The 22911-nt window shown below is 44.2% G+C and overlaps 1 protein-coding gene across 2 annotated transcripts in view; it reads left to right on the forward strand.

Annotated features, from left to right (window-relative positions):
- The window catches only part of CUL5 (cullin 5), an 83077-nt gene extending 64345 nt beyond the window's left edge, over window positions 1–18732 (forward strand). For both annotated transcript variants that reach the window (XM_088456754.1, XM_088456755.1), the window contains exons 17-19: window positions 371–489; window positions 2154–2277; window positions 14078–18732. In XM_088456754.1, coding sequence (XP_088312880.1) covers window positions 371–489; window positions 2154–2277; window positions 14078–14272 — 438 coding nt within the window. In that variant the 3' untranslated portion in view covers window positions 14273–18732. The remainder of the gene's footprint in view (window positions 1–370; window positions 490–2153; window positions 2278–14077) is intronic.
- Window positions 18733–22911: the final 4179 nt, after the last annotated feature.

Consider the following 22911-nt stretch of genomic DNA (forward strand, 5'->3'; position numbering starts at 1 on the left):
TATAGGGGGAAGGACCGGAGCATCCTGGGATTGAAAAGCTTTGCTGTTGGTGTCCGGTCCTTCAGGTCCCACCTACAATTCAATGTCTCCCTGTGGAGCCCTATGGACCCTGAAGAAGAAATACAAATCCTAAGTACCTAGTGCACTATAGGGACCATTTGTATACAACTAAGATACAAAATTCCGGAAAATGTGTAAGCTTAGGAATCGCTACCCATGGCGGACCGTCTACGATGCACCCAGCTACTTGTGCCGTATGGCACAAAAAGGATAGGTGTATGAGGACTGATGATAATTTGTATGCGTTTTGATTTTCTTGTGAAATGTTAATATTAATTTATAATATATTTCTGTTTAATCTCCATCTTAGTCTCTAGTAGCGTTTCCTAAGCTGAAACGACAAGTTTTATCATATGAGCCAGCAGTAAACTCCCCAAAAGACTTTACAGAGGGAACCTTGTTTTCTGTGAACCAGGAGTTCAGTTTAATGTAAGTGCTTAAAGAATTCTTGATATTTTCTCACTGGGCCACTTTGTTACCATGAAATGCGATGTGTTGTTTATTTCAATGAAGGATCAGCCATTGGGGCACTGTTGTATAATTGATATTGCATTACAACATTTAACAGCCATGGAGATGGAGGCTGAGCCTGTACTTCATCCAGGACCAATGTAAAGTTGGCACATTACAGAGTAACCTTACTTTATCTACATTTAAAATTGTATTTTGTTCAGCCATTCTCCCTCCTGTCCCTCCTCTCTCACCTCTCTCTCCTCCTCTCTATCCCTCCTCTCTCCCCTCTTCCCCCTCTCTTTCCCTCCCTCCCCTCTCCTCTCTCCCCTCTCTCCCCTCTCTCCTCTCTCCCCTCTCCTCTCCCCTCTCTCCCCTCTCTCCCCTCTCCTCTCCCCTCTCTCTCCTCTCCCCTCTCTCTCCTCTCCCCTCTCTCTCCTCTCCTCTCTCTCCTCTCTCCTCTCTCTCCCCTCTCTCCCCTCTCTCCTCCTCTCCCCTCTCTCCTCTCTCCCCTCTCTCCTCTCTCCCCTCTCTCCTCTCTCCCCTCTCTCCCCTCTCCTCTCCCCTCTCTCCCCTCTCCTCTCCCCTCTCTCCCCTCTCCTCTCCCCTCTCTCCCCTCTCCTCTCCCCTCTCCTCTCCCCTCTCCTCTCCCCTCTCCCCTCTCTCCCCTCTCTCCCCTCTCTCCCCTCTCTCCCCTCTCTCCTCTCTCTCCTCTCCCCTCTCTCCCCTCTCTCCCCTCTCTCCCTCTCTCCCTCTCTCCCCTCTCCCCTCTCTCCCTCTCCCCCTCTCCCCTCTCTCCTCTCTCTCCCCTCTCTCCTCTCTCTCCCCTCTCCCTCCTCTCTCCCCTCTCCCTCCTCTTTCCCCTCCCCCTCCTCTTTCCCCTCTCTCCCCTCCCCCTCTCCCTCCCTTCTCCCTCCCCTCTCCCTCACTCCCTTCTCCTTCGCCCTCCCTCCCTCTTTCCCCTCTCCCTCCCTCCTCTCTCCCCTCTCTCTCCCTCCCTCTCTCCCCCCTCCCTTCCTCCCTCCCTTCTCCCTCCCCTCTCCTCACTCCCTTCTCCATCCCCCCTCTCTCCCTCCCTTCGCCCTCCCTCCCTCCTCTCTCCCCCTCCTCTCTCCCCCTCCTCTCTCCCCTCCTCTCTCCCCCTCCTCTCTCCCCCTCCTCTCTCCCCTCTCCCTCTCTCCCCTCTCCCTCTCTCCCCCCCTCCCTCTCTCCCCTCTCCCTCCCTCCCTCTCTCCCCCTCTCCCTCCCCTCTCCCTCCCTTCCTCCCTCCCTTCTCCCTCCCCTCTCCCTCACTCCCTTCGCCCTCCCTCCCTCTCTCCCCCCCTCCCTCCCTCCCTCCCTCCCTCTCTCCCTCCCTCCCTCTCTCCCCTCTCCCTCATCTCTCCCCTCTCCCTCCCTCCCTCTCTCCCTCATCTCTCCCCTCTCCCTCCCGTCTCTTATTGGCCTAAGCTGCATATTAATTGGATGCACCTACAGTAGGATAAGAAGATACTAAAGCCGGGTACACACTAGACGATATGCCGTCCGATCAGGCGGATCGGACGACATATTGCCGACAATTCCAAGTAAAACCGTGATCTCCGTATACAATCCTTTCCTCATAATCTATTCAATTGTTACAACTTTATTTGGTTTTCTTTTAGAAAAAATGCAAAAGTTCAAAAAAGAGGAAAAATCAATTTAATTGGACGCCTACAGCTGACCACGGAAAGGATGAGGGAGGAAGAGAACGAAGGCATTGTACAGTTGCGGATACTGAGGACACAGGTACGTGCTGACCCTTTCTTGAGAAATAAATAACCGTAGAAGCCCATTCTACTAGTGCTATACAATAGGTTTGTTGTGTGAGCACATTGCTCACTTTCGCTGCATTAACATTCATGTGATTATGAGAATTGATGACTGGTACTGAAAAATAAAATGGATCCCATTCAGTTGTAAACCTTACAGTATTCTTTTAATCTCAATTTGAATTTTATCTCAAGATTCCCTTTTTTTAATTCAAAATCTGTTTTCTCCATAATGCACATACATTCCACTTGACTTCTGATTTTAAAGGGGGTCAAGGTTATTTTTAATTATTGTTCCTCATCATAACAATCTATAAATAGACATACTACTCCTAATGTAAAGTGCCCCCACCACATCTGTAGTCTGAATAATTCTTCTGAGGATGGAATAGATGATGATGATGATAGGGCCAGCGGGGCTAAGCTCTGAAAAGCTTAGCTCTTTTGGAGATTTGTACATAGGGGTCAGACCGTAGTCCCTATTGATAATATCGGGGACTGTGAGCTGCAGCACTAAGCCTTCTGCAGGAGTTTTCCGTGAAATTTGCATTAGGCTATTCCTACATACAGATGTGTCCTCATACATCTTTGCTTCAGCCGTGCCAAACAGCCCCTATCCGTGTGCCAGGTCCCGTGAGACACTGGTAGCACCAGGTGTCTCTTTGTTGCCAAAAATACGTTTAAGTGGCAGTGGCGGCTCCAGAGCAGTCCAAAATTCAAATAGGGGAGCCACACCAACTGCCACTCCAAATGCTGCCAAACATGGCCAGCTGGGACTCACTGGCAGTTGGTGTGGCTCTCCTATTTGACTTTTGGACTGTACTGCAGCCCCACCTCTGGAGCCGCCACTGCGAAGTAGCAATGTGATGTGTCTAGGACGCACCCGGAGACTGTGCTAATTAATGTGATATGTCACACTTCTATTTGTGTGCGAGTGAGTCTCTGAATCAGCCTGCAGAGTGCTACGATGAAGCGGATGCGTTTACAGACTCGGGTGCACATAGATATACAATTGTCACTAATACCCCTTTCAGACAGAGAAAAGAACCCGGTAATTTTCCGGCTCTAATTCCCGGTACTTCGACCCAGGTATTTACCTGGGTTTTTCCCGGGTCTTACACAGGTTGGTGGCTGTCTGAAAGGTGCCGACCTGGGTTTTTCTACTCCCGGCATAGTAAGCAGCGCTTATTGGCTGAGATGGCGGGGCACGGGCTGCACTTTTCATGACCTCATCTCTGTGCCATAAAAGCAGTCCATTTATTATGACACACTGTATATTGCAGGGATAATCTGTGTTCTGTGTGAAAGGTGTCGACCCAGGAATTTCCTGGGTCTTTTGTGCTGTGTGAAAGGGGGTTAGGAGCAAATTCCCGGGTCCTTCCCGGGTTGAAAGATATGGGAAAAACCCAGGTTTTAGGGATTTTTCTGTCTGAAAGTGGTATTATCAAATTAATCAGCACAATCTCCTGGTGCATCCTAGTCGCTTAGTTTTTTCGGCAAAGAAAAGACTACCCAAAGCTAGCAGAGTTGCATGGGACATGGCGGCTCACTCACGCCAGGCAAATCGCGCAGTGTGGCGTATTGAGGATAGATGTAGGAGGACCCGTATAGCAACAGTTCATAAAAGTAAGCAGAAACTGCTGCTTCCACATCATTTTATGAAAAAAAAAAAAAATGCTGGATAAATAGGCCCCAGTGACTGAATCCATGACGGATTAAGCATACAGTGCATCCGGAAAGTATTCACATAGTGGGGGCGTGGCCATGGCGACGATGTAGGACGACGCGTGTTCTGCAGGCTCTCCAGCGTGGCATCCTAATTGCAACATCCTGAGACCATAGAACCAGCCCCGGAGCTCTACCTACCTTCTCCTGCTGCCCGCGATTCCGGTGGTCCGTGTTGCGGGTGCCGGCGGAAGGTGTGAGGCGCCCAGGTCCCGTCTGCTGGGTCTTTGTCGGAAGTGCAGCTGCGTGTGTGGTGCCGCCGGGGACAGGCTGTCAGCGCTGGTGCAGTGTGGGGAGTAGCGCTGTCGGCTGTCCCATCCATCCTCCTCGAGGTTTCCACTGCTATTGTCTTCTGTGCTGTGTGGCCTCCGCTGTTGTCTGGCTGCTTGGGGCTGGTTTCCGCGGGTCTGGCAGCCAGGGGTGTATCTAGGGGTCCGAGCGCCCATGGCAAAGTAAAGGAATGGCGCCCCCTCCCCCCATATTTTCTGTATAAATACACACACTATACTTAAAACCTCTCCCTAGCCAGCCCCCATGTCTCACCAGCCAGTTACAGTAACACTACACTCTGTCACATACTCAGCCTGTCACACACTCACACTACACCCTGTCACACACTCACACTACACCCTGTCACATACTCACACTCACCCTGTCACCTGTAACACTACACCCTGTCACATACTCACACTACACCCTGTCACATACTCACACTACACCCTGTCACATACTCACACTACACCCTGTCACATACTCACACTACACCCTGTCTCACACTACACCCTGTCACACACTCACACTACACCCTGTCACATACTCACACTACACCCTATCACATACTCACACTACACCCTGTCACCTGTAACACTACACCCTGTCACATACTCACACTACAACCTGTTACACACTCACACTACACCTGTCTCCTGTAACACTACACCCTGTCTCCTGTAACACTACACCCTGTCTCCTGTAACACTACACCCTGTCACCTGTAACACTACACCCTGTCACCTGTAACACTACACCCTGTCACCTGTAACACTACACCCTGTCACCTGTAACACTACACCCTGTCACCTGTAACACTACACCCTGTCACCTGTAACACTACACCCTGTCACATACTCAAACTCACCCTGCCACCTGTAACACTACACCCTGTCACACACTCACACTACACCCTGTCTCACACTACACCCTGTCACATACTCACACTACACCCTGTCACATACTCACACTACACCCTGTCACATACTCACACTACACCCTGTCACATACTCACTACACCCTGTCACATACTCACTACACCCTGTCACATACTCACTACACCCTGTCACATACACTACACCCTGTCACATACTCACACTACACCCTGTCACCTGTAACACTACACCCTGTCACCTGTAACACTACACCCTGTCACCTGTAACACTACACCCTGTCACCTGTAACACTACACCCTGTCACCTGTAACACTACACCCTGTCACACACTCACACTACACCCTGTCACACACTCACACTACACCCTGTCACACACTCACACTACACCCTGTCACACACTCACACTACACCCTGTCACACACTCACACTACACCCTGTCACACACTCACACTACACCCTGTCACACACTCACTCTACACCCTGTCACCTGTAACACTACACCCTGTCACACACTCACACTACAGCCTGTCACACTACACCCTGTCACATACCTCTGGGGTCCCGCTGTCAGCCCGCGCAGGAGCAGCCGGAAGGTACCCTCCCACATTCTCCGCTCCTCGGTTCCCGGCGGCATGTGAGATAAATGCCCGGGAGTCCCGCTGTCAGCCCGCACAGGAGCAGCCGGCAGGTACACTCCTTGCAGCCTCCGCTCCCCGGCGGCATGTGAGACAGAGTCAGCCGCGAGCCCGGGTGTCCCGCTGTCAGGCGCACAGGAGCAGCCGTCAGGTACCCTCCTTCATCCTCCGCTCCCCGGTGCCCGACGGCATGTGAGAGGGTGAGTCAGCCGCGGCTGCGGGGAGGCCGAGCGGGGGAGGATCTGGGGACAGGGAGGAAGAGGCTGGGGGAGGACGAGCGGGGAGCTGCTGGGGCGGGTGAGGAGGTGGTGCCGGGAAGTAGGGGGTGGGTGACTCCCTCTCACTCACCAGCGGCTCCCATTCCCTGGACGGACATCATAGGGGCGTACCTGGGACTCCGCGGCAGTCCTGTCTATTTCTACCCCTTGACCATGGGAGTCACTGCCGGACGGCGCCCCCCCCCCCCCCCCCCCCTCGGCCGGCGCCCCTGGCGAGTGCCATCCTGGCTAATGGGTAGATACGCCCCTTCTGGCAGCCATTGCTGGGACTCTGGAGGAATATTTTCTGTGCTCCCTTCTTCCTGAAGGCCCCCTGCTGGTGGATTTTAATATTGCACACCCTGCTGCCTTGTGTCTGCTACAATGGGCAAATCCGGACATGCTGCTGCAGCAGCAGCCAAGCTTCAGCGTTTCTCAAGATTCTCCACTCCCCAGCCACCCCCAAGTGGAGACTCTCAGGGTCCACCTTCCCCAGCTCAGGAGGTTCAGCTGTCTCACTTGGACTCCCAGTCCCATGCTATCTCCTCCTCTTCATCATCAACGGAGGTCACTCTTCAACAGGTTTTGGAGGCTGTCAATTCCAGTGAGCAGAGGTTATCTGATAAAATAGGGAAAGTACAAGCTGACATGCTTCAGGATCTGCAGCGAGTCCACGAGAGAGTTAGAGAAGCTGAACCTCGCACCTCTACACTGCAGGATTCACATGGTCCTTTGAAAACGCAATTATCAACCTTGACCTCCCAACTTTCTATAATGCAGAATAAAATTGCCGACATAGAAGGTCGATTGAGACGAAATAACGTTCGTTTTGTCGGCTTGCCAGAAAAGGAGGAGGGGTCATTTCCCGAGGCCTTCTTGGAAAACTGGTTTGTGGATACGTATGGCCGCGACTCATTCTCAGCTCAATTTGTGGTGGAAAGGGCGCACCTTGTTCCTGCTAGACCGCTGCCTCCTGGGGCCCCTCCGCGCACCTTCATGGCAAAATTCTTGCATTATTTTGACCAGGACTCTGCTCCGATTGGCTAGGGTGAAGGGCCCACTGGAACGCAACGGAGTGAAAGTTTCTGCATTTTCGGATTTCGCTGCTGAAGTTCAGAGGGATATGGCTAAATTCATCCCCATCAAAAGACGCCTCTGTGATTTGAATATACAGTACGCCATGCTGTTTCCATCTAAATTGAGAGTTGTAGTAGATGGAGAGTCCAAATTTTTTGCCTCCCCCCCGTGATGCTGCGGCATGGTTGGACCATAGGGTACCTGGTGCCAGACAAATGGCTCCTGACTGATATGTATATTTGTGCTCGCCCGTAGTCTGGTTACTCTCTCTTAGTCCTATATGCATTGATACCTGTTTTTTCTTGTATTGTAGGTGCATAGTTTTATGTACTCTGTTTATTAGTATGCATTACTAACTGTTGTAATGCTGTGAGTGTATTGCAGCAGCTTTACCCTTCTCTATGTTCCTGCTTAAATTTATATCTCAGTCGGTAATGCAATAGATATTAGAAAGTATATACCTTGTCATGTTCTATGTTGGAGACAAAAGACGTCTTTGTGAAATGAATATACAGTCCGCCATGATGTTTACATCTAAATTGTGAGCTGTGGCTGTTGGTGAATTCAAACTTTTTGTTTCCCCTCGCATGGCTGCTGTATGGTTGGATCACAGGGCAACTGTTTTATCTACTTCTGGCCGCCCGTAGTCGGGCTACTTTTCTTCTTATATGCAATGTTGCTTATTCTTTTGTATTGAAGGTGCACAGTTTTATGTATTTTGTACCTATTTGTGTAGCGATAACTGTTATTCTGATGTATGTGACCTGCAGCAACTTTTTCCTCTTTTATGTTTATATTTGAATATGTATTTCAGACGGTAATGCATTGGATTATAGACAATTTATGTCATGTTCTATTGGTCTTATATACGCTGGAGAGCCTCATTGCTTTGGTGGCTTCTGCTTTCCGTTTGCTCCGCCACTTGGCTGGGTTCTACGGCATAGTGGGTAGCTAAGTTTAAATTGTATTCAGGGTCTAGGTATGCCAGCAATTGGGGTGGTATACAAGGAGGGGGGGGGGGTATGTAAGGTTACGTTATGAATGGTTTTTTTTTATTATTATTATTTTAATTTTTTTCTTGCTCTTTTTCTTGCCTGCACAGTACTGTTCATCATGGGGTCATAATATTTTGAATGGGGGGTCTGGTCTGGGCCTGATCTTATTCTTGTTATATACAATTGATATTTACGCTAATGCTGAATCTGTTGATCTGGAATGTTCGTGGAGCTAATGACAAGATTAATAAGTCATTGATTCTTACACTCCTTAAACAATATTGTCCGGATATTGCTTTCCTGATGGAAACCCACTTGGTGGGCAGCAGAGTTTTTTCATTAAAACGTCCTTGGGTAGGCTGGGCATATCATGCCTCCCACACCACATCATCTAGGGGGGTATCCGTACTCATAAATAAAAATGTGCCCTTTGTGCTGAATAGAGTCCAGACTAATACATATGGGAGATTTGTATTTCTAGATTGTAAAATTCAATCCACTCCGCTTTTCTTATTGGCAGTTTATATCCCTCCTTCGTTTAGCTACGATGTACTAAAATTAGCAACTGGATTTATTGCTGACTCCCCTAATACTCATATTATATGCCTGGGGAACTTTAGCAACACTATCAATGGGTATTTGGACAGATGGCGGCAGACTCCGGGCACTCAGGGGTTAACGAATACTAGTTTTGCAAGGTTTATTGATGGTTTAGGTTGGGTTGATACCTGGCGCAAAAAGCATCCTGAGGTGTGCCAGTTTTCATGTTTCTCCTCCTCCTTTAACTCTTTCTCAAGGATTGACATGGCACTGGTTTCACCCGGCCTGCTCTCTGTGATAGTTAAAATTGAATATATGACTTAAGGGGTGTCAGACCACTCTCCTTTGGTAATGGGATTAGATTTAGGCGGACCAAGGGGACAGAAATTCTGGAAGCTGCTTCCCTCTTGGTTGACGCAGATGGGGGCAGGGTCAGAGCTTGAGGCACTTTGGACGGGCTATTTTGGTGATAACTTTGAGTCTGCTAGGTCTGATGTAATTTGGGATTCCTTTAAGGCTTTCATGAGATGTACTTTGTTGAAAAGGGTGGTCAAAATTTAAAAACACTGTAGGGATAAGGAGGTTGAGTTGGAATGCACTTGTAGAAATTCTGAACTCCAGTTTCTACAAGATGGGCTTGATGCTTCTCGAATTAAATGGTTGGTCGCTCAGGAGGCATGGTCTGCCCACCTATTAGACAGAACTAATCGTCAACTACAGTTTCGTGCTAACTCCCAATATGTTAATGCTGATAAACTAGGTAGTTAACTAGCGAGATTGGTCCAGTCCTCCCGACCTGCTATTGCCATTTCGGAGATTGTTGGTAGTGACGGTTGTGTGGCCACGCCCATCTCTGATATTGCTGATGTCTTCCTATCATATTACAAGGAAGTCTATAGGTCTCATTTGTCATGCGACTTGGAGGATTTGCGTGCATATATTACATCAATTGGGTTGCAACGCCTTTTTCCAGAGGCTAAAACCTTTCTTGACGCTCCACTGACTTTAGAGGAGGTGGATGGAGCCATTTAATTCTTTTCCTGGGGGTAAAGCACCAGGTACAGACGGTATCCCACTAGAGGTTTATAAAAAGCATGCCAATGTATTTGTCCCTAAACTATTAGAGCTATATAATGAACTGTTTGAAATGAATACCCTCCCACCATCTATGTCAGAAGCACTACTACATACATCATTGTATTATTAAAACCTGATAAAGACCCCCAGGCTCCCGGACTCGTACCGTCCTATTTCTTTAATACCGACGGACGTGAAAATCCTGGCCAAAATTCTGTATTTAAGACTTAATCAGGTTGTCACCTCCTGTGGTCCACTCGGATCAGACAGGCTTTATGCCAGGCAAGTCCACTTCTATTAACGTGAGACGTGTGTTTACTCATGTTCAGGCCTCCCATGGGGACGAGTCCTCCTCAGTCATTGTCTCTTTGGACACAGCTAAGGTTTTTATTTCTGTGGAGTGGCCATTCCTTTGGGAGGTCATGAAATGTATGGGTTTTGGCCCTGTATACTTATGGTGGGTTCAGCTGTTTTACTATAGGCCTGTGGCTAGGATCTCTGTAAATGGATTTATTTTCTCACCCTTTTTATTAGAAAGGGGTACGAGACAGGGCTGCCCACTATCCCCGACCTTTTTTGCGTAAGCAATTGAGCCTCTTGCCTGTGCCTTGAGGTCATACCCTCAGATTATGGGCCTTCAATTAATGCCGACGATTTACTCTTATTTTTAGCTAATTATATAGTGGCTATGCATGTAGCTCTTTATTAGTTATTAATTTATTTGGCGATTACTCTGGGTTAAAAATTAATTGGAATAAATCCTTTATCCTCCCTCTTAGAGGACAACCCTCTTTACCTTCTCCCATTTTTCTCCCCCTGCGATGGGTCCCCCAGTTTAAATATTTGGGTATTCACATTACAAACTCCCAGCATGACTATATAAGGCTTAACCTGGACCCTCTATATGAATACTTAAAAGACCAAATTAAATCTTGGATTACACTGCCCCTCACAGTTACAGGCAGGATCACCCTGATAAAGATGATAGTACAACCTAAACTATTATATATATTTCAGCAGTCCCCAGTGTTTATCTCCTGCCTCAGTATTTCGTAAATTGGACAGTATGCTATCTTCTCTGATATGGGCGAATAGACGATCTCGCGTTAGATTAAAAATATTGACGAGGCCTAAATCTGTTGGAGGATTGGCGCTCCCTAATTTCGACTATACTATTACGCGGCACAACTCTCTCATGTGAGGGAATGGTTCCAGGACAATTCTCCTACTGCTCTACACTCATTGATGGTGTCTCAGGCTTCCCCTGGTCACATGCCCCTACAGGCCTTGTTGAGTGATAGAGTTAATAGATCCCTTCCCCAGTTACTAATACAGGACGTTAAGATTTGGCTGGCAGCCCTTGTTATCACGCAATCTCCTGGACTGGATCCTGATATACCTTTGTGGAATTCTAGGGCACTGCCTGAATTGAGGTCACTTCAAACTAGACAAGTGTGGGGCACCAAGTGTATTCACACTCTAGGACAGTTATGTCGGTTCTATACTTTAAATCCATTTCTCAACTGCAGGAGGAGTTTTCTCTATCTAGAGCATATTTACAGTTTTCTGCAACTTAGGCACACCCTCAGTGTTCAGTTTAGAGCTGGTCCTCCTGACATTCAGTCCTTTCCCATTAAGACAGTACTTATCTCATTGGATCACCGTAGGTCTTTGTCTTTTATTTACTCATACCTTTCGGCCTTTCACCACAAATCCAAGTTATCTAATCTTAAAGAAAAATGGGAGGCGGATGTGGGATCAAGAACTGATAGCGACTGGGATATGGCTCTGTGTATTGCCCGCACCTCCACTACCTCTGTAAGATAACAGATTCAGCGATATATTTTACATAGAGTTTATTTAACTCCAATTAGGTTAGCGAAATTTGGTGGCCTTGCTTCTAATGTTTGCTCAAAGTGTCAGATGGCTGTTGGTACTTTTTGGCACTTACTCTGGGATTGCCCCTCAGTACAGACATTTTGGGGTAAGGTTATACATGTTCTTTCCACCACTGGAATTCATGCCCCTCTTCTTACTTCGATTGTATGTTGTTTGGGTGTCTTGGAGGATACCATTCTTGATAAATATGCTAGGCAGTTCATCAGTAATATGTGTACTCTGGCTAAGGTTAATATTGCTCGCACCTGGTTGGCCTCTCAGGGTCTGGACTTTTGTGCATGGCTTGCATTGGTCCATACCACTGTTCGGCAGGAGAAATTCCTTTATCTAACTCGAATGGCAGAGTTCAAATTTGGCCATTTTGGAGTAGATGGAGTGAGTCCAGGTACGCTCTCCCTGATGTTTAATGCCTAAATATTGTTTACTGCTGTATGGTATAGGTGCAGGCACGGGAGGAGCTTCTCTTCTCTTTCATTTAAATTTTTTCTTTTCTTTTTCTTTTTTTTTTGTTATTTATATTGTATTGTTATTTAATAAGATAAGGTGAATTTGATCACTGTGTGATATGTTTAATAATATTGTGGAATTGATGTCCTAATTGTGTTATATTGCTAGCATATTTTTGTACTTAGGACTGAGCCATACCAAATTAGTTCTGATGTATAATATGTGTAATATCTTTATATAGTTGGGACAATATTTTTTAGTAAACTGTTAACTTAGGACTATATATGTATTGCCCAAATATGTATCACATTATTATGTGTCTACTTAATTGTTATGTCGATTTATCTGTATTGTTTTATGTTATTGTTCTTGCTTTTTATTGGGTGTTGGTATTATGTAAATTCCAATAAAAAATACTCAATTAAAAAAAAAAAGCATTCACAACGCTTCACTTTTTCCACATTTTGTTACAGCCTTATTCCAAAATGGAATAAATAAATTTTTATCCTCAAAATTCTACAAGCAATACCCCATAATGACAACGTGTAAAAAGTCCATCTGTGGTAAATTCAGTTGATTGGACACGATTTTGAAAGGTATACACCTGTCTATATAAGGTCCCACATAGACCTGTCAGAGCACAAACCAAGCATGAAGTCCAAGGAATTGTCTGTAGACCTCCGAGACAGGATTGTCTCGAGGCACAAATCTGGGGAAGGGTACAGAAAAATATCTGCTGCTTTGAATGTCTCAATGAGCACAGTGGCCTCCATCATCCGTAAATGGAAGAAGTTCGGAACCACCAGGACTCTTTCTATAGTTGGGCGGCCGTCTAAACTGAGCGATCGGGGGAGAAGGGCCCTAGTCAGGGAGGTGACCAAGAAGCCGATGGTCACTCTGTCAGAGCTACAGCATTCCTCTGTGGAGAGTGGAGAACCTTCCAGAAGAACAACCATTTCTGCAGCAATCCACCAATCGGGCCTGTATGGTAGAGTGGCCAGATGGAAGCCACTCCTTAGTAAAAAGCACATGGCAGCCCGCCTGGAGTTTACCAAAATGCACCTGAAGGACTCTCAGACCATGAGAGACAAAGATTGTACTCTTTGACGTGAATGCCAGGCAATGTTTGGAGGAAACCAGGCACCACTCATCACCAGGCCAATACCATCCCTACAGTGCAGCATGTTGGTGGCAGCATCATGCTGTGGGGATGTTTTTCAGTGGCAGTTACTGGGACACACTAGTCAGGGTAGAGGGAAAGATGAATGCAGCAATGTACAGAGACATCCTGGATGAAAACCTGCTCCAGAGCGCTCTTAACCTCAGACTGGGGCAGCGGTTCATCTTTCAGCAGGACAACGACCCTAAGCACACAACCAAGATATCAATGGAGTGCCTTCAGGACAACTCTGTGAATGTCCTTGAGTGGCCCAGCCAGATACCAGACTTGAATCCAATTGAACATCTCTGGAGAGATCTGAAAATGGCTGTGCACCGACGCTTCCCATCCAACATGATGTAGCTTGAGAGGTGCTGCAAAGAGGAATGGGCAAAACTGCCCAAAGATAGGTGTGCCAAGCTTGTGGCATCATATTCAAAAAGACTTGAGGCTGTAATTGCTGCCAAAAGTGCGTCAACAAAGTTTTGAGCAAAGGTTGTGAATACTCATGTACATGTGATTTCTTAGTTTTTTTTTTTTTTTTTCAATTAAATTTGCAAAAATCGCAAAAACAAACTTTATACGTTGTCAGTATGGGGTATTGTGTGTAGAATTTTGAAGACAAAAAGTAATTTATTCCATTTTGGAATAAGGCTGTAACATAACAAAATGTGAAAAAAGTGAAGCGTTGTGAATACTTTCCGGATGCACTGTAAGTAACTTTGTTCTACTCTTGCTGCCTTGCTGATACTTTTGTTGTTGTTTAATTTTACCTAAAATCTATTTTTTTTTCTTTCCAGGAGGCTATTATACAAATCATGAAGATGAGGAAGAAGATTACTAATGCTCAGCTCCAAACCGAACTTGTAGAAATTTTGAAAAATATGTTCTTGCCGCAGAAAAAAATGATAAAGGAACAGATCGAATGGCTTATCGAACACAAGTACATCCGAAGGGATGAGTGCGACATCAACACGTTCATATACATGGCATAACCTGGAGAGCCTGTCTGGCAAATCTGGAGAACCAAACCCGAGTGCTCGAAGCAGGCCCTTTCTAAGTATTTATGCTCAAAGCCAACTCACTCTGGACTTTTGTACTGCATAAATATTAACGTTCCCCCTCCTGCCTTACCTTTCTGAAGGACAAAAATATATTGCCAATGTCATTCTGCCAGCATGACAGCATTTTTCACATCGTTTTACTAGCATGCTATTTTAATGGGAAAAAAAATTGTTTTGGAAGAACTTTGAGCTTGTAGATTTCATTTGTTCCAACCAGGAAATCTTAGCTTTTTTTGTTAACAATAACCATTTACCCCCAGGGGGAGGGGGAAACACAATTTCCTGCACTGATTCATCGCTGTTACTGTTAGACTTTGTTTATTAAAAGAAAAGAAGAAATACCAAAAAAAAAACATCCAATGAGCCCCCCACCTCCAAATATAGCACTTTCATATCTAAGTATTGTATAAATTTCACACATGCTAATGTTTGTTCCTGCACAACATTTGTGAATCTTTTACGCATATCATTAATCTGAACAGGTTTTGTATTAATGAGTGGACATGGGGACTCATAAGCAGGGCTTTTACTGATTATATATTGATTTTAAAGGTGTGATCAATGTAAGGAAACCTCGTAAGAGGGCACAGAGAGCAGCGAAGTCTAAATATTAAAATCAAGAAAAATTAGCTTGATCCATTCCAATGTGTTCTATCTGCTACACTCATGCCTGGGGGTAGTTGGAGTAATAACATTGGACAGCCAAATAAAATTATACTATTTGAGGCATGCTCAGTGATCAGTGGACATGTATTTCTCACCCTTAAAAATAAAAAGTGCACAATATTTTTCTGAAGTGTATTAAGACAGGATCAATGAAATTTAAGTATTCGCGAAAAAAAAGATTAATAATGAGCATAACTGGGTAAGTGGCACCTTTTATCTCTTTATAGGATTATCCCTCGATCCTATGTTGGAGGTTTAATTCTACAGCGGAGACTGCCAACAAAAATATACTGTATTGTAGATGATGCATTTGTATATACATATGTCTAGATATGTGCCTATGTATCTAGTTATATATTTTGTGTATTAATCTTTACAGATACACGTATGTGTGTGTATCATATATATATATATATATATATATATATATATATATATATATTTTCTTTTTTTGTACATATGTATATGTGTGTGTTTGTACATACTCATAAATTTCGCAAAGCCAACACCATCATCTTTAGGATGTATATCTAAATAAATGAAAATATTTACACCTGATATTTTTATATAGTTTTAAACTTCATTTTCACATAATTAATTTTGGAATTTTCCATGGTTTTTATCCATTCAGGTGTCTTAGAGGTCTCTAACCATACTTCAGCTGAAAGAATGTTTTTATGTTTAGTTAATTTTTTTCCTTGGAAGGGGGAGGGAAATTGTCATAATGGCCAGTGCTTATACGTGGATTTGCACAACAGGATTCTTCACAGGTGGACTGTTATACACTACATTATATAATTATTTCTTCTAGGGCAATGTAATCCATTGAAGGGTATTTATGAACATTGTTTAAAACAAAATGGCAAATCTGCTCTAAAACCATAGTAACCAGCAAGCAATCAGATATATCTGTGTAGTGCAGGTTAGACTAGAGAAATATCAGGCTGTACATGTTCTGCTGCTGATAATACTTTCGAGCAATGTTTGTAAATATCTTTCAGTGTCTGTTAATTATCTCTCTCCCCCCTTGCCCCCTTCAAACTCCCTCATTAATTTGAATGCTTTAAAAAAATTAAACTAAAATACAGCTACTGTTAAAAAAAAAAAAAAAATTTCCGAGGGATATACAGATATAGTTTTAGTGTCTAGTCTTAAACACTGAACACCGGTGGTTTTGAGCATTAAATTAAATATTGAGTTATATGTATTATACCAGACAACACTGTATACAATATACCGGTGTTTCAATAACCAAACCTTGTAGTGGATATCTATAATGCAATTGATGATTCAAAACTACATAAACATCAGTTTCGATCGTACATCCAGATTGTTAAAATTGCCAATTACGATCATTTGCGGAAATTGGACACCGTGAAATTAGTCTTTGAATTTAAGGGGCTCTATTTAAGATTGTTCTTAATGTAGATGTACAACATTTTGGTGCTTAATCTGTCAAGCCATATTGCTTCACTTAATTATATGTATGTCTTTGTGTATACAGACTATATATAATCTCACCTCTGTGCTAGCACTGTATATAATTAAAATGGGCTCTGGAGAGAAAAGGTTTCTATACATTGTGTTCCAAACATATACAGTATATTTAAAAACGGGCTGCAAAAAATTGCACTCTTGGTATGTTGAGTTGCATGTGTCTTGCGTGTATCACTAAGGCAACCACATAAATACAAACTTCAATAGTATCTTGATAATATGGTTGCATACTAAACGTGCCAGTCCTCATCATCTCCTTGATGATTGGTGTATAAAGAAAAAAAGAACTGAATTTTCTAGAACACCCGCCTCCTGCCCGCCCAAGAAAAGAGATCTGTCATATTTCAGGTCCATGCAGAACACGCCACTTTGTACCTTACAAAAATATGTATATCTATTGGGCATGTCCCATGAGCAACTTTTTTCTCTTGCATTTAAATGAATTCTATAAGATTGTAGCTTATGTAGCTGTTTATTTCGGCATCTCTTAAAGTCCCTCTCCATCACACTTCTCTCTAATTATTTTTTCAAAACAATGATCCTCTCAGACCCTCCATCTAAGAATTAAATTGCCATGATGATTTTTTTTTGTTGGAGGGAGGGGGGGCGACCATGACATTGCTGAATTATTTGGGGATATATTGAATAATCTGTGGTCATGGCTATTTATATTTTAAGCTTCCCATAAATCACACATTTTTGGAAAAATGTTTCTTGTCATCTGTGTGATCAGTTCCACATTTTTTATATAAAGGCGTCGAATCCGGCTGAATGTTAGTGAATAGTGAGACATTTACAGTATTGCACAATTGCGTTGAGCTTTTAAAAAAAAAATCGACATGGAAATTGGTATTTAATGGCATGTTTTACTGTGAATTTCATTATGAAACTTAATTTGGTTTGCCATACATTATACTGTAATGTAATCGCAGAATAATAAAGACTAAATCATTTTGACAATACAATTTCGTCCAGAAGAGCTGTGCAAATCTACAAAGCATATGAAGGGTTTTTAATTTTCTGTGTGTTTTTTTTTTTTCTTGTGTGTGTGGGGGGGGGGAGTAATAAACAAGCAGTTTCTAGTTACTTTAAGGGATACATTTTGCTCAAGAAAAAGTAACTTCCAAATGTAGCTAGTTGCATCTGAACAATAGGGAAAATATACTTTTCCTACCTGCAGAAATGTATCGCAGCTTGAAAGTTACGTTTTGTGAACTATATTGTACACTTGAATTCTTACATTGAGTCGTGATAACATTTATTACTGTTGCGGAAATGGGAAAGCCATACCCTATTGTAATGACTTCTACATTGTTTGGTGGTCGAAGATGCTAAATTGAAAAATATTGATTTGTTTAAATCACCATATTAAAGAAAATTCAATCATAGCATCATCTTAGAGCCATGGGAATTATATACTGTATAACATGCTATCCCTTTATATATATATATATATTTTTTTTTTTTTTACGTGACAATGTGTCTAAGGAAATTATTTCGGGGTGCTGGGCTGCATTTATTGACTATATAGGGATTTTATAAAAATTTTACCTTGTACGCATTGTTTTCAAAATTGCTGGTGAAACTTTTGTGTACTCACTTTGGAAACTGGAAAATGCACTGGCTATTTTATTTAATTGGATATGTGGCCGTACAAAAAAATTTTTTTTTTTTTTTTTTAAATGACCATGATCCCTGCTTCCAGCACCCATGAGAGAGTAGTTGCTCAATTTGTCTTCCGCTTTATTTATTTTAATACTGTCTGTACATTTTTGAAAACCTGCAAATCATGCATTCATTTTACGAATGCCATAATGGCTTTTTTTTTTTCCTTGCTTCCTTTTTGCAATGTTTTTCTGACATTCTTAATAGAATTCAACCAATAGCGTTGTCCTTTTTGTGGTGCAAATTTTATCGATACAAAAGTGAGGCAGGTTGAGAAGTTATACAGGATGTTTCCTATAACTAAGATTTACCTAAGAATGCAGTCTGTGAAACAGAGAGGCACGCTTTCTTGTATGCACACATTACCTAGTCTTGGAGTGTTGGGAAAATATTTTTAGCTTGTAAATATATATACATAGTTCCGTATTTACCATTTTGAATGTGTGCCACTACAAAATGATGGATAATGCTGTGCAGCATTGACATTAAGCAGATGTTTATGGCAGTTCAGAAATGTACTGCTTAATATTTGAATTTTATTTTTAAGTTGTATAATTTATTTTCCTTCCAAATAAAAATAAATTGATTAAAGTTTACTTGTATCAAGTTTACATTTTGTTTATGCGCTTTTTTTTTTTTTTTTTTTTTAATAAGACCTTCTTAACTGAGTAGTAGTAAAGTGAATATACCATTATATAGAAAAATATTCCTCAACCATTGGTCCCTATAGTATTTTGGTCAGTCTATAACTTTCTAATGCTAAGTAGTCCTTGGGTGATTCCTGTTGGTCTCCTAACAGCTCACAAATGGACACAGGTAGCACAATTGTATGCATGAAATGTTGGCGATATTAACTACAAATAATATGTCTCTCACAATGATCCATTGGGTGAAGTAGACGCATTACATTACCTGATAACCTCTATTATTAACAGCATATTCCGTTGTGCTTTACAACTGGAAATGAACAGTAATAAAACAAGACTGGATAATAGACAGACTTGGAGGTCAGAGGGCGCTGCTCGAAATAGGCATTGATACACAAGGACAGGTGCTACCTTTTACATAAGGGTCCAGCCATATTGCAGAGGTTCTAGGTGGGCTGTATCAGCCAGTCACACAGAGGATGTGAAAGTGAAGAAAAGTTTGTGTGTGAACTGTATAGAGGGGATGTAATTGGGTAAGATTGCTTATGGAGGTTATGTGGGTGGTTCTGGAATTTGAAGAGCTTCTCTGAAGAGAGGCATTTTCGGGGAGCACTTGAAGGTTTGGAGACTAGAGGTCATATTGTGCATGGGAGGGTATTCCACAAATTCGCTGCAGACCGAAAAAAATTATGCATTGGGACCCAATTTCATCTACCCCCTTGATTGGATTTACGGAAGTCTTCGAGATTCGGTGATCAAGGGGTCCCAGTGCATACCACTTTGGTTTTATATTTGTGATTTATAGTTACTTTTCTCTGTTTGCCTTGTCCATAAGGGTACTCACTATTCTAATAAATGTCAATATGTCATGATTATTTGATCTAAGGAGTCTCTATCCATTACCGTTTTTTGCATAAATTGATGGTTTGTACTGCTACCCAGGGGCGGGCTGGGCAGGGTGCCATCTGCCCTCCGGGCCAGTACAATTTTAGTATACTAGGGCTATCAGGCTGCGGCAGGCAGAGGATGCTCCTGCTCCCCGGCCGCTGCCAGCTAGAGAGAGATCCAAGTAGCAGGTGGAAAGGGGCTAAAAGAAAATGGCTGCCCCCATATCATGCTACAAAAAGATGGCTGCTGTCGACCAAAGGGGAGCCAGGTTTCCCTACCCAGAAACCCAAGAGGCTGGAGAAGGGGAAAAGGGGGTGTGGCTTATCGGGGGAGTTGGAAGAGGAGCTGAAAAAATAAATGTTATGGAACCGCACCCATGGAGGAGAGAGTCAGAGAGGGCAGAGATGAGGAGTACCACAGAATGAACGAGATCCTGCTTCCTGTCTTCTTCACCCATACCAGGTAAGTGGAGGGTAGAGTGGGGCTTATGTATATATGTCACAGTTGCATAAACTTTTCAGGGGGACGTTTTATTTAAAATGTGTGTGCTGACTAAGTGTGCCTGTGTGTGTATATATATATATATATATATATATATATTTATATATATATATATATTCCATAGACCTAAAACCTTACGGTTTCACATGTCCCATTAAGGCTGCTTAGACATGATCTGAAAATTCACAAAACCTATTGATTTTCTGCCACTCAAACTCCAAAAAGCAATGAAATTACGAACATTAGGGCTGACGCCTTAATGGACGTGTTCCTTGCGCAATACAGATATGGTATGCCATCACACCCTGTGGTTTACTGCAGATTCAGCAATCACAGAATGAGATTGCTGTCACTCACAAAATGGTGGAGCTGCTAATTCACAGAATTGTGTGCTCATTGGAATACACACATGCAGTCTATGCAACTGAGGTTAGAGCAGTTATGTGGCTCCCACATCCCACTCAGTCCCCACAATCTTCCCATTTGATCACCAAAACAATCTCACTGGCTTCCAACATCCTTCTCTCTGCATACATTTATCTCATTTAGAATACACGTTCAGCTCCCTTATTTTTAATAATATCATACTCTGTCTATGCATGTACACTTCCCCTATATGCCTCCATGCTGCTATACTGTATGTTCCCCATTCCCTACTGCTGTCTGGTCTCCCAACTGTGATAATCTGTGTCCCCTCATCTGCACCAATGTTTTTCCCCAGCCGCACCACCCTGCATCCTTGCCTTCTCCACAGCCACGTTGCTGTCTTTCTCTCATCTGTGGCACTCTTTCTTCCTCCATCTGCACTACTCTGGTCCCCCAACCGTGCAACTCTGTCTCCCCCCACCACCCGCACCACTCTGTCTTCCTCCCCATCCACACCAATCTGTCTTCCCCAATCCCTACTGCTGTGTGGTCTCCGAACTATGGTAGTCTGTGTTCTCTCATCCGCACCAATCTGTCTTTCTCCATCTGCACCGCCCTGCATCCGTGCCACTATGTTTCCTTCTGCACCACTGCCTTCCCCTAAGCCACGCCGCTGTCTTTCTTTCCTCTGTGGCACTCTTTCTTCCTCCATCTGCACCACTCTGTCCCCCCCCAACTGTGGAACTCTGTCTCCTCCCCCCACCCACACTACTCTGTCTTCCTACCCATCCACACTAATTTGTCTTCCCCAATCCCTACTGTTGTGTGTTCTCCTATTTGTGCTGGTCTGTATTCCCTTATTCGCACCAATATGTCTTTACCCATCTGCACTGCTGTGTCTTGCCATGTCCATGCCACTCTCTACACCCATCCTTGTCGCTGTCCCCCCAAACCGTGCCACTCTGTTTACCCCATCCGCACCACTGTTTTTCACCCATCTGCATTACTTTGGCTACCCTCCCCTGTACTGCTTAACCTTCCCTCCTCTACACGCCTTTGTGTCTCACCTATCCATGCTGCTGTGTCTCCTCCCCCCATCCCCACTGCTTTTATCCCATCTGCACAGCCTTAATGATCGTAATTTCATTGCTTTTTGGAGTTTGAGTGGCAGTAAATCAATAGGTTTTGTGAATTTTCAGATCCTGTCTAAGCAGCCTTAATGGGACATGTGAAACTGTAAGGCTTTTTGTCTATGGAATTTCATAGCTTTTTTAAAATGTATTAACTATCAGGGTTTGGATGAGCAAACCAGGCCACCTGCAGGGGCGAAGGGCAACAAAATGGTAAACTAACAGGTGGAAGAGGGGACAGCACACAGGATGGGAGGTGCAGAGTGCGAGACGGCTGTAGGCGTGCGGGGTAGCGGCAGCATCAGTGGTGCAGAGAAGTGGCAGCGGTGCAGTGCAAAGGGGGCATCATTGGGTGACAGAGGGCTCACTGGTAGTGCATATGCACCTGAGAAAATCAAATCAATGTCACAGATGGACAAATGCAGCAGTGAGATCTACGCATCTATGTTAAAAATTGAATGTGTAAAAAAAACGTAGCACCGCCCCCCAGAAACCAACCAGCATCGGGCTTTGGAGCCCCAGTACTGGTTGTGCTAAGTACACGGGACAAACGACGCAGGGGTCCCCTGTATGAAGCACAACCAGCACCAGGCTTTTCAGAATCAGTCCTGGTTGCCAAAATACTGGGGACAAATGACGTAGGGGTCCCCCATACTTAGCGCAACAAGCACTGGGCTCTGAGCCGGTCCTGGTTCTGGGAAATACAGGGGGAAAAATGCATAGGGCCCCCCTGTATTTCCCAGAACCAGCACCGGACCCTTTCTAGCAGGGGGGTGATGCCACAGCCTGGGGAGCCCTTTAACCGGGCCCCCCAGCCGAAGCATCACCCCTGACTGCTAGTCAGCCCAGGCCGGGGATTCCTCTCCAAGGCACCCCAGGCTGATAGCCCAGGGCTATCCCCAGCACCCTGGGTGGTGGGTGCTGAGTTGATTTGTGTTGTGTGGTGCATAGGAATATATAAATATTGTCTTTTGCAGTAGTACTACAGGTCCCAGCAGGCATCCCCATCATACTGGCACTTGGAGAACCACAAGTACCAGCAGGCGGGGCACTAAGGGTCTGCTGCTACCTATAGTACCCCTGCAAAATAAATATTAAAATAAAAGACAGACACCGTTTTTTAATATTTTATTTAGTGGGACCTTCACCTGGGGGGTGGCAGCCTTAAGCTCTTTTACATGGCTGCCGCTCCCCAAGGACTTCTATGGCG

This window comes from Taudactylus pleione, unplaced genomic scaffold, assembly GCF_031769625.1.
Source record: "Taudactylus pleione unplaced genomic scaffold, aTauple2 ptg000711l, whole genome shotgun sequence".
Taxonomy (NCBI): domain Eukaryota; kingdom Metazoa; phylum Chordata; class Amphibia; order Anura; family Myobatrachidae; genus Taudactylus; species Taudactylus pleione.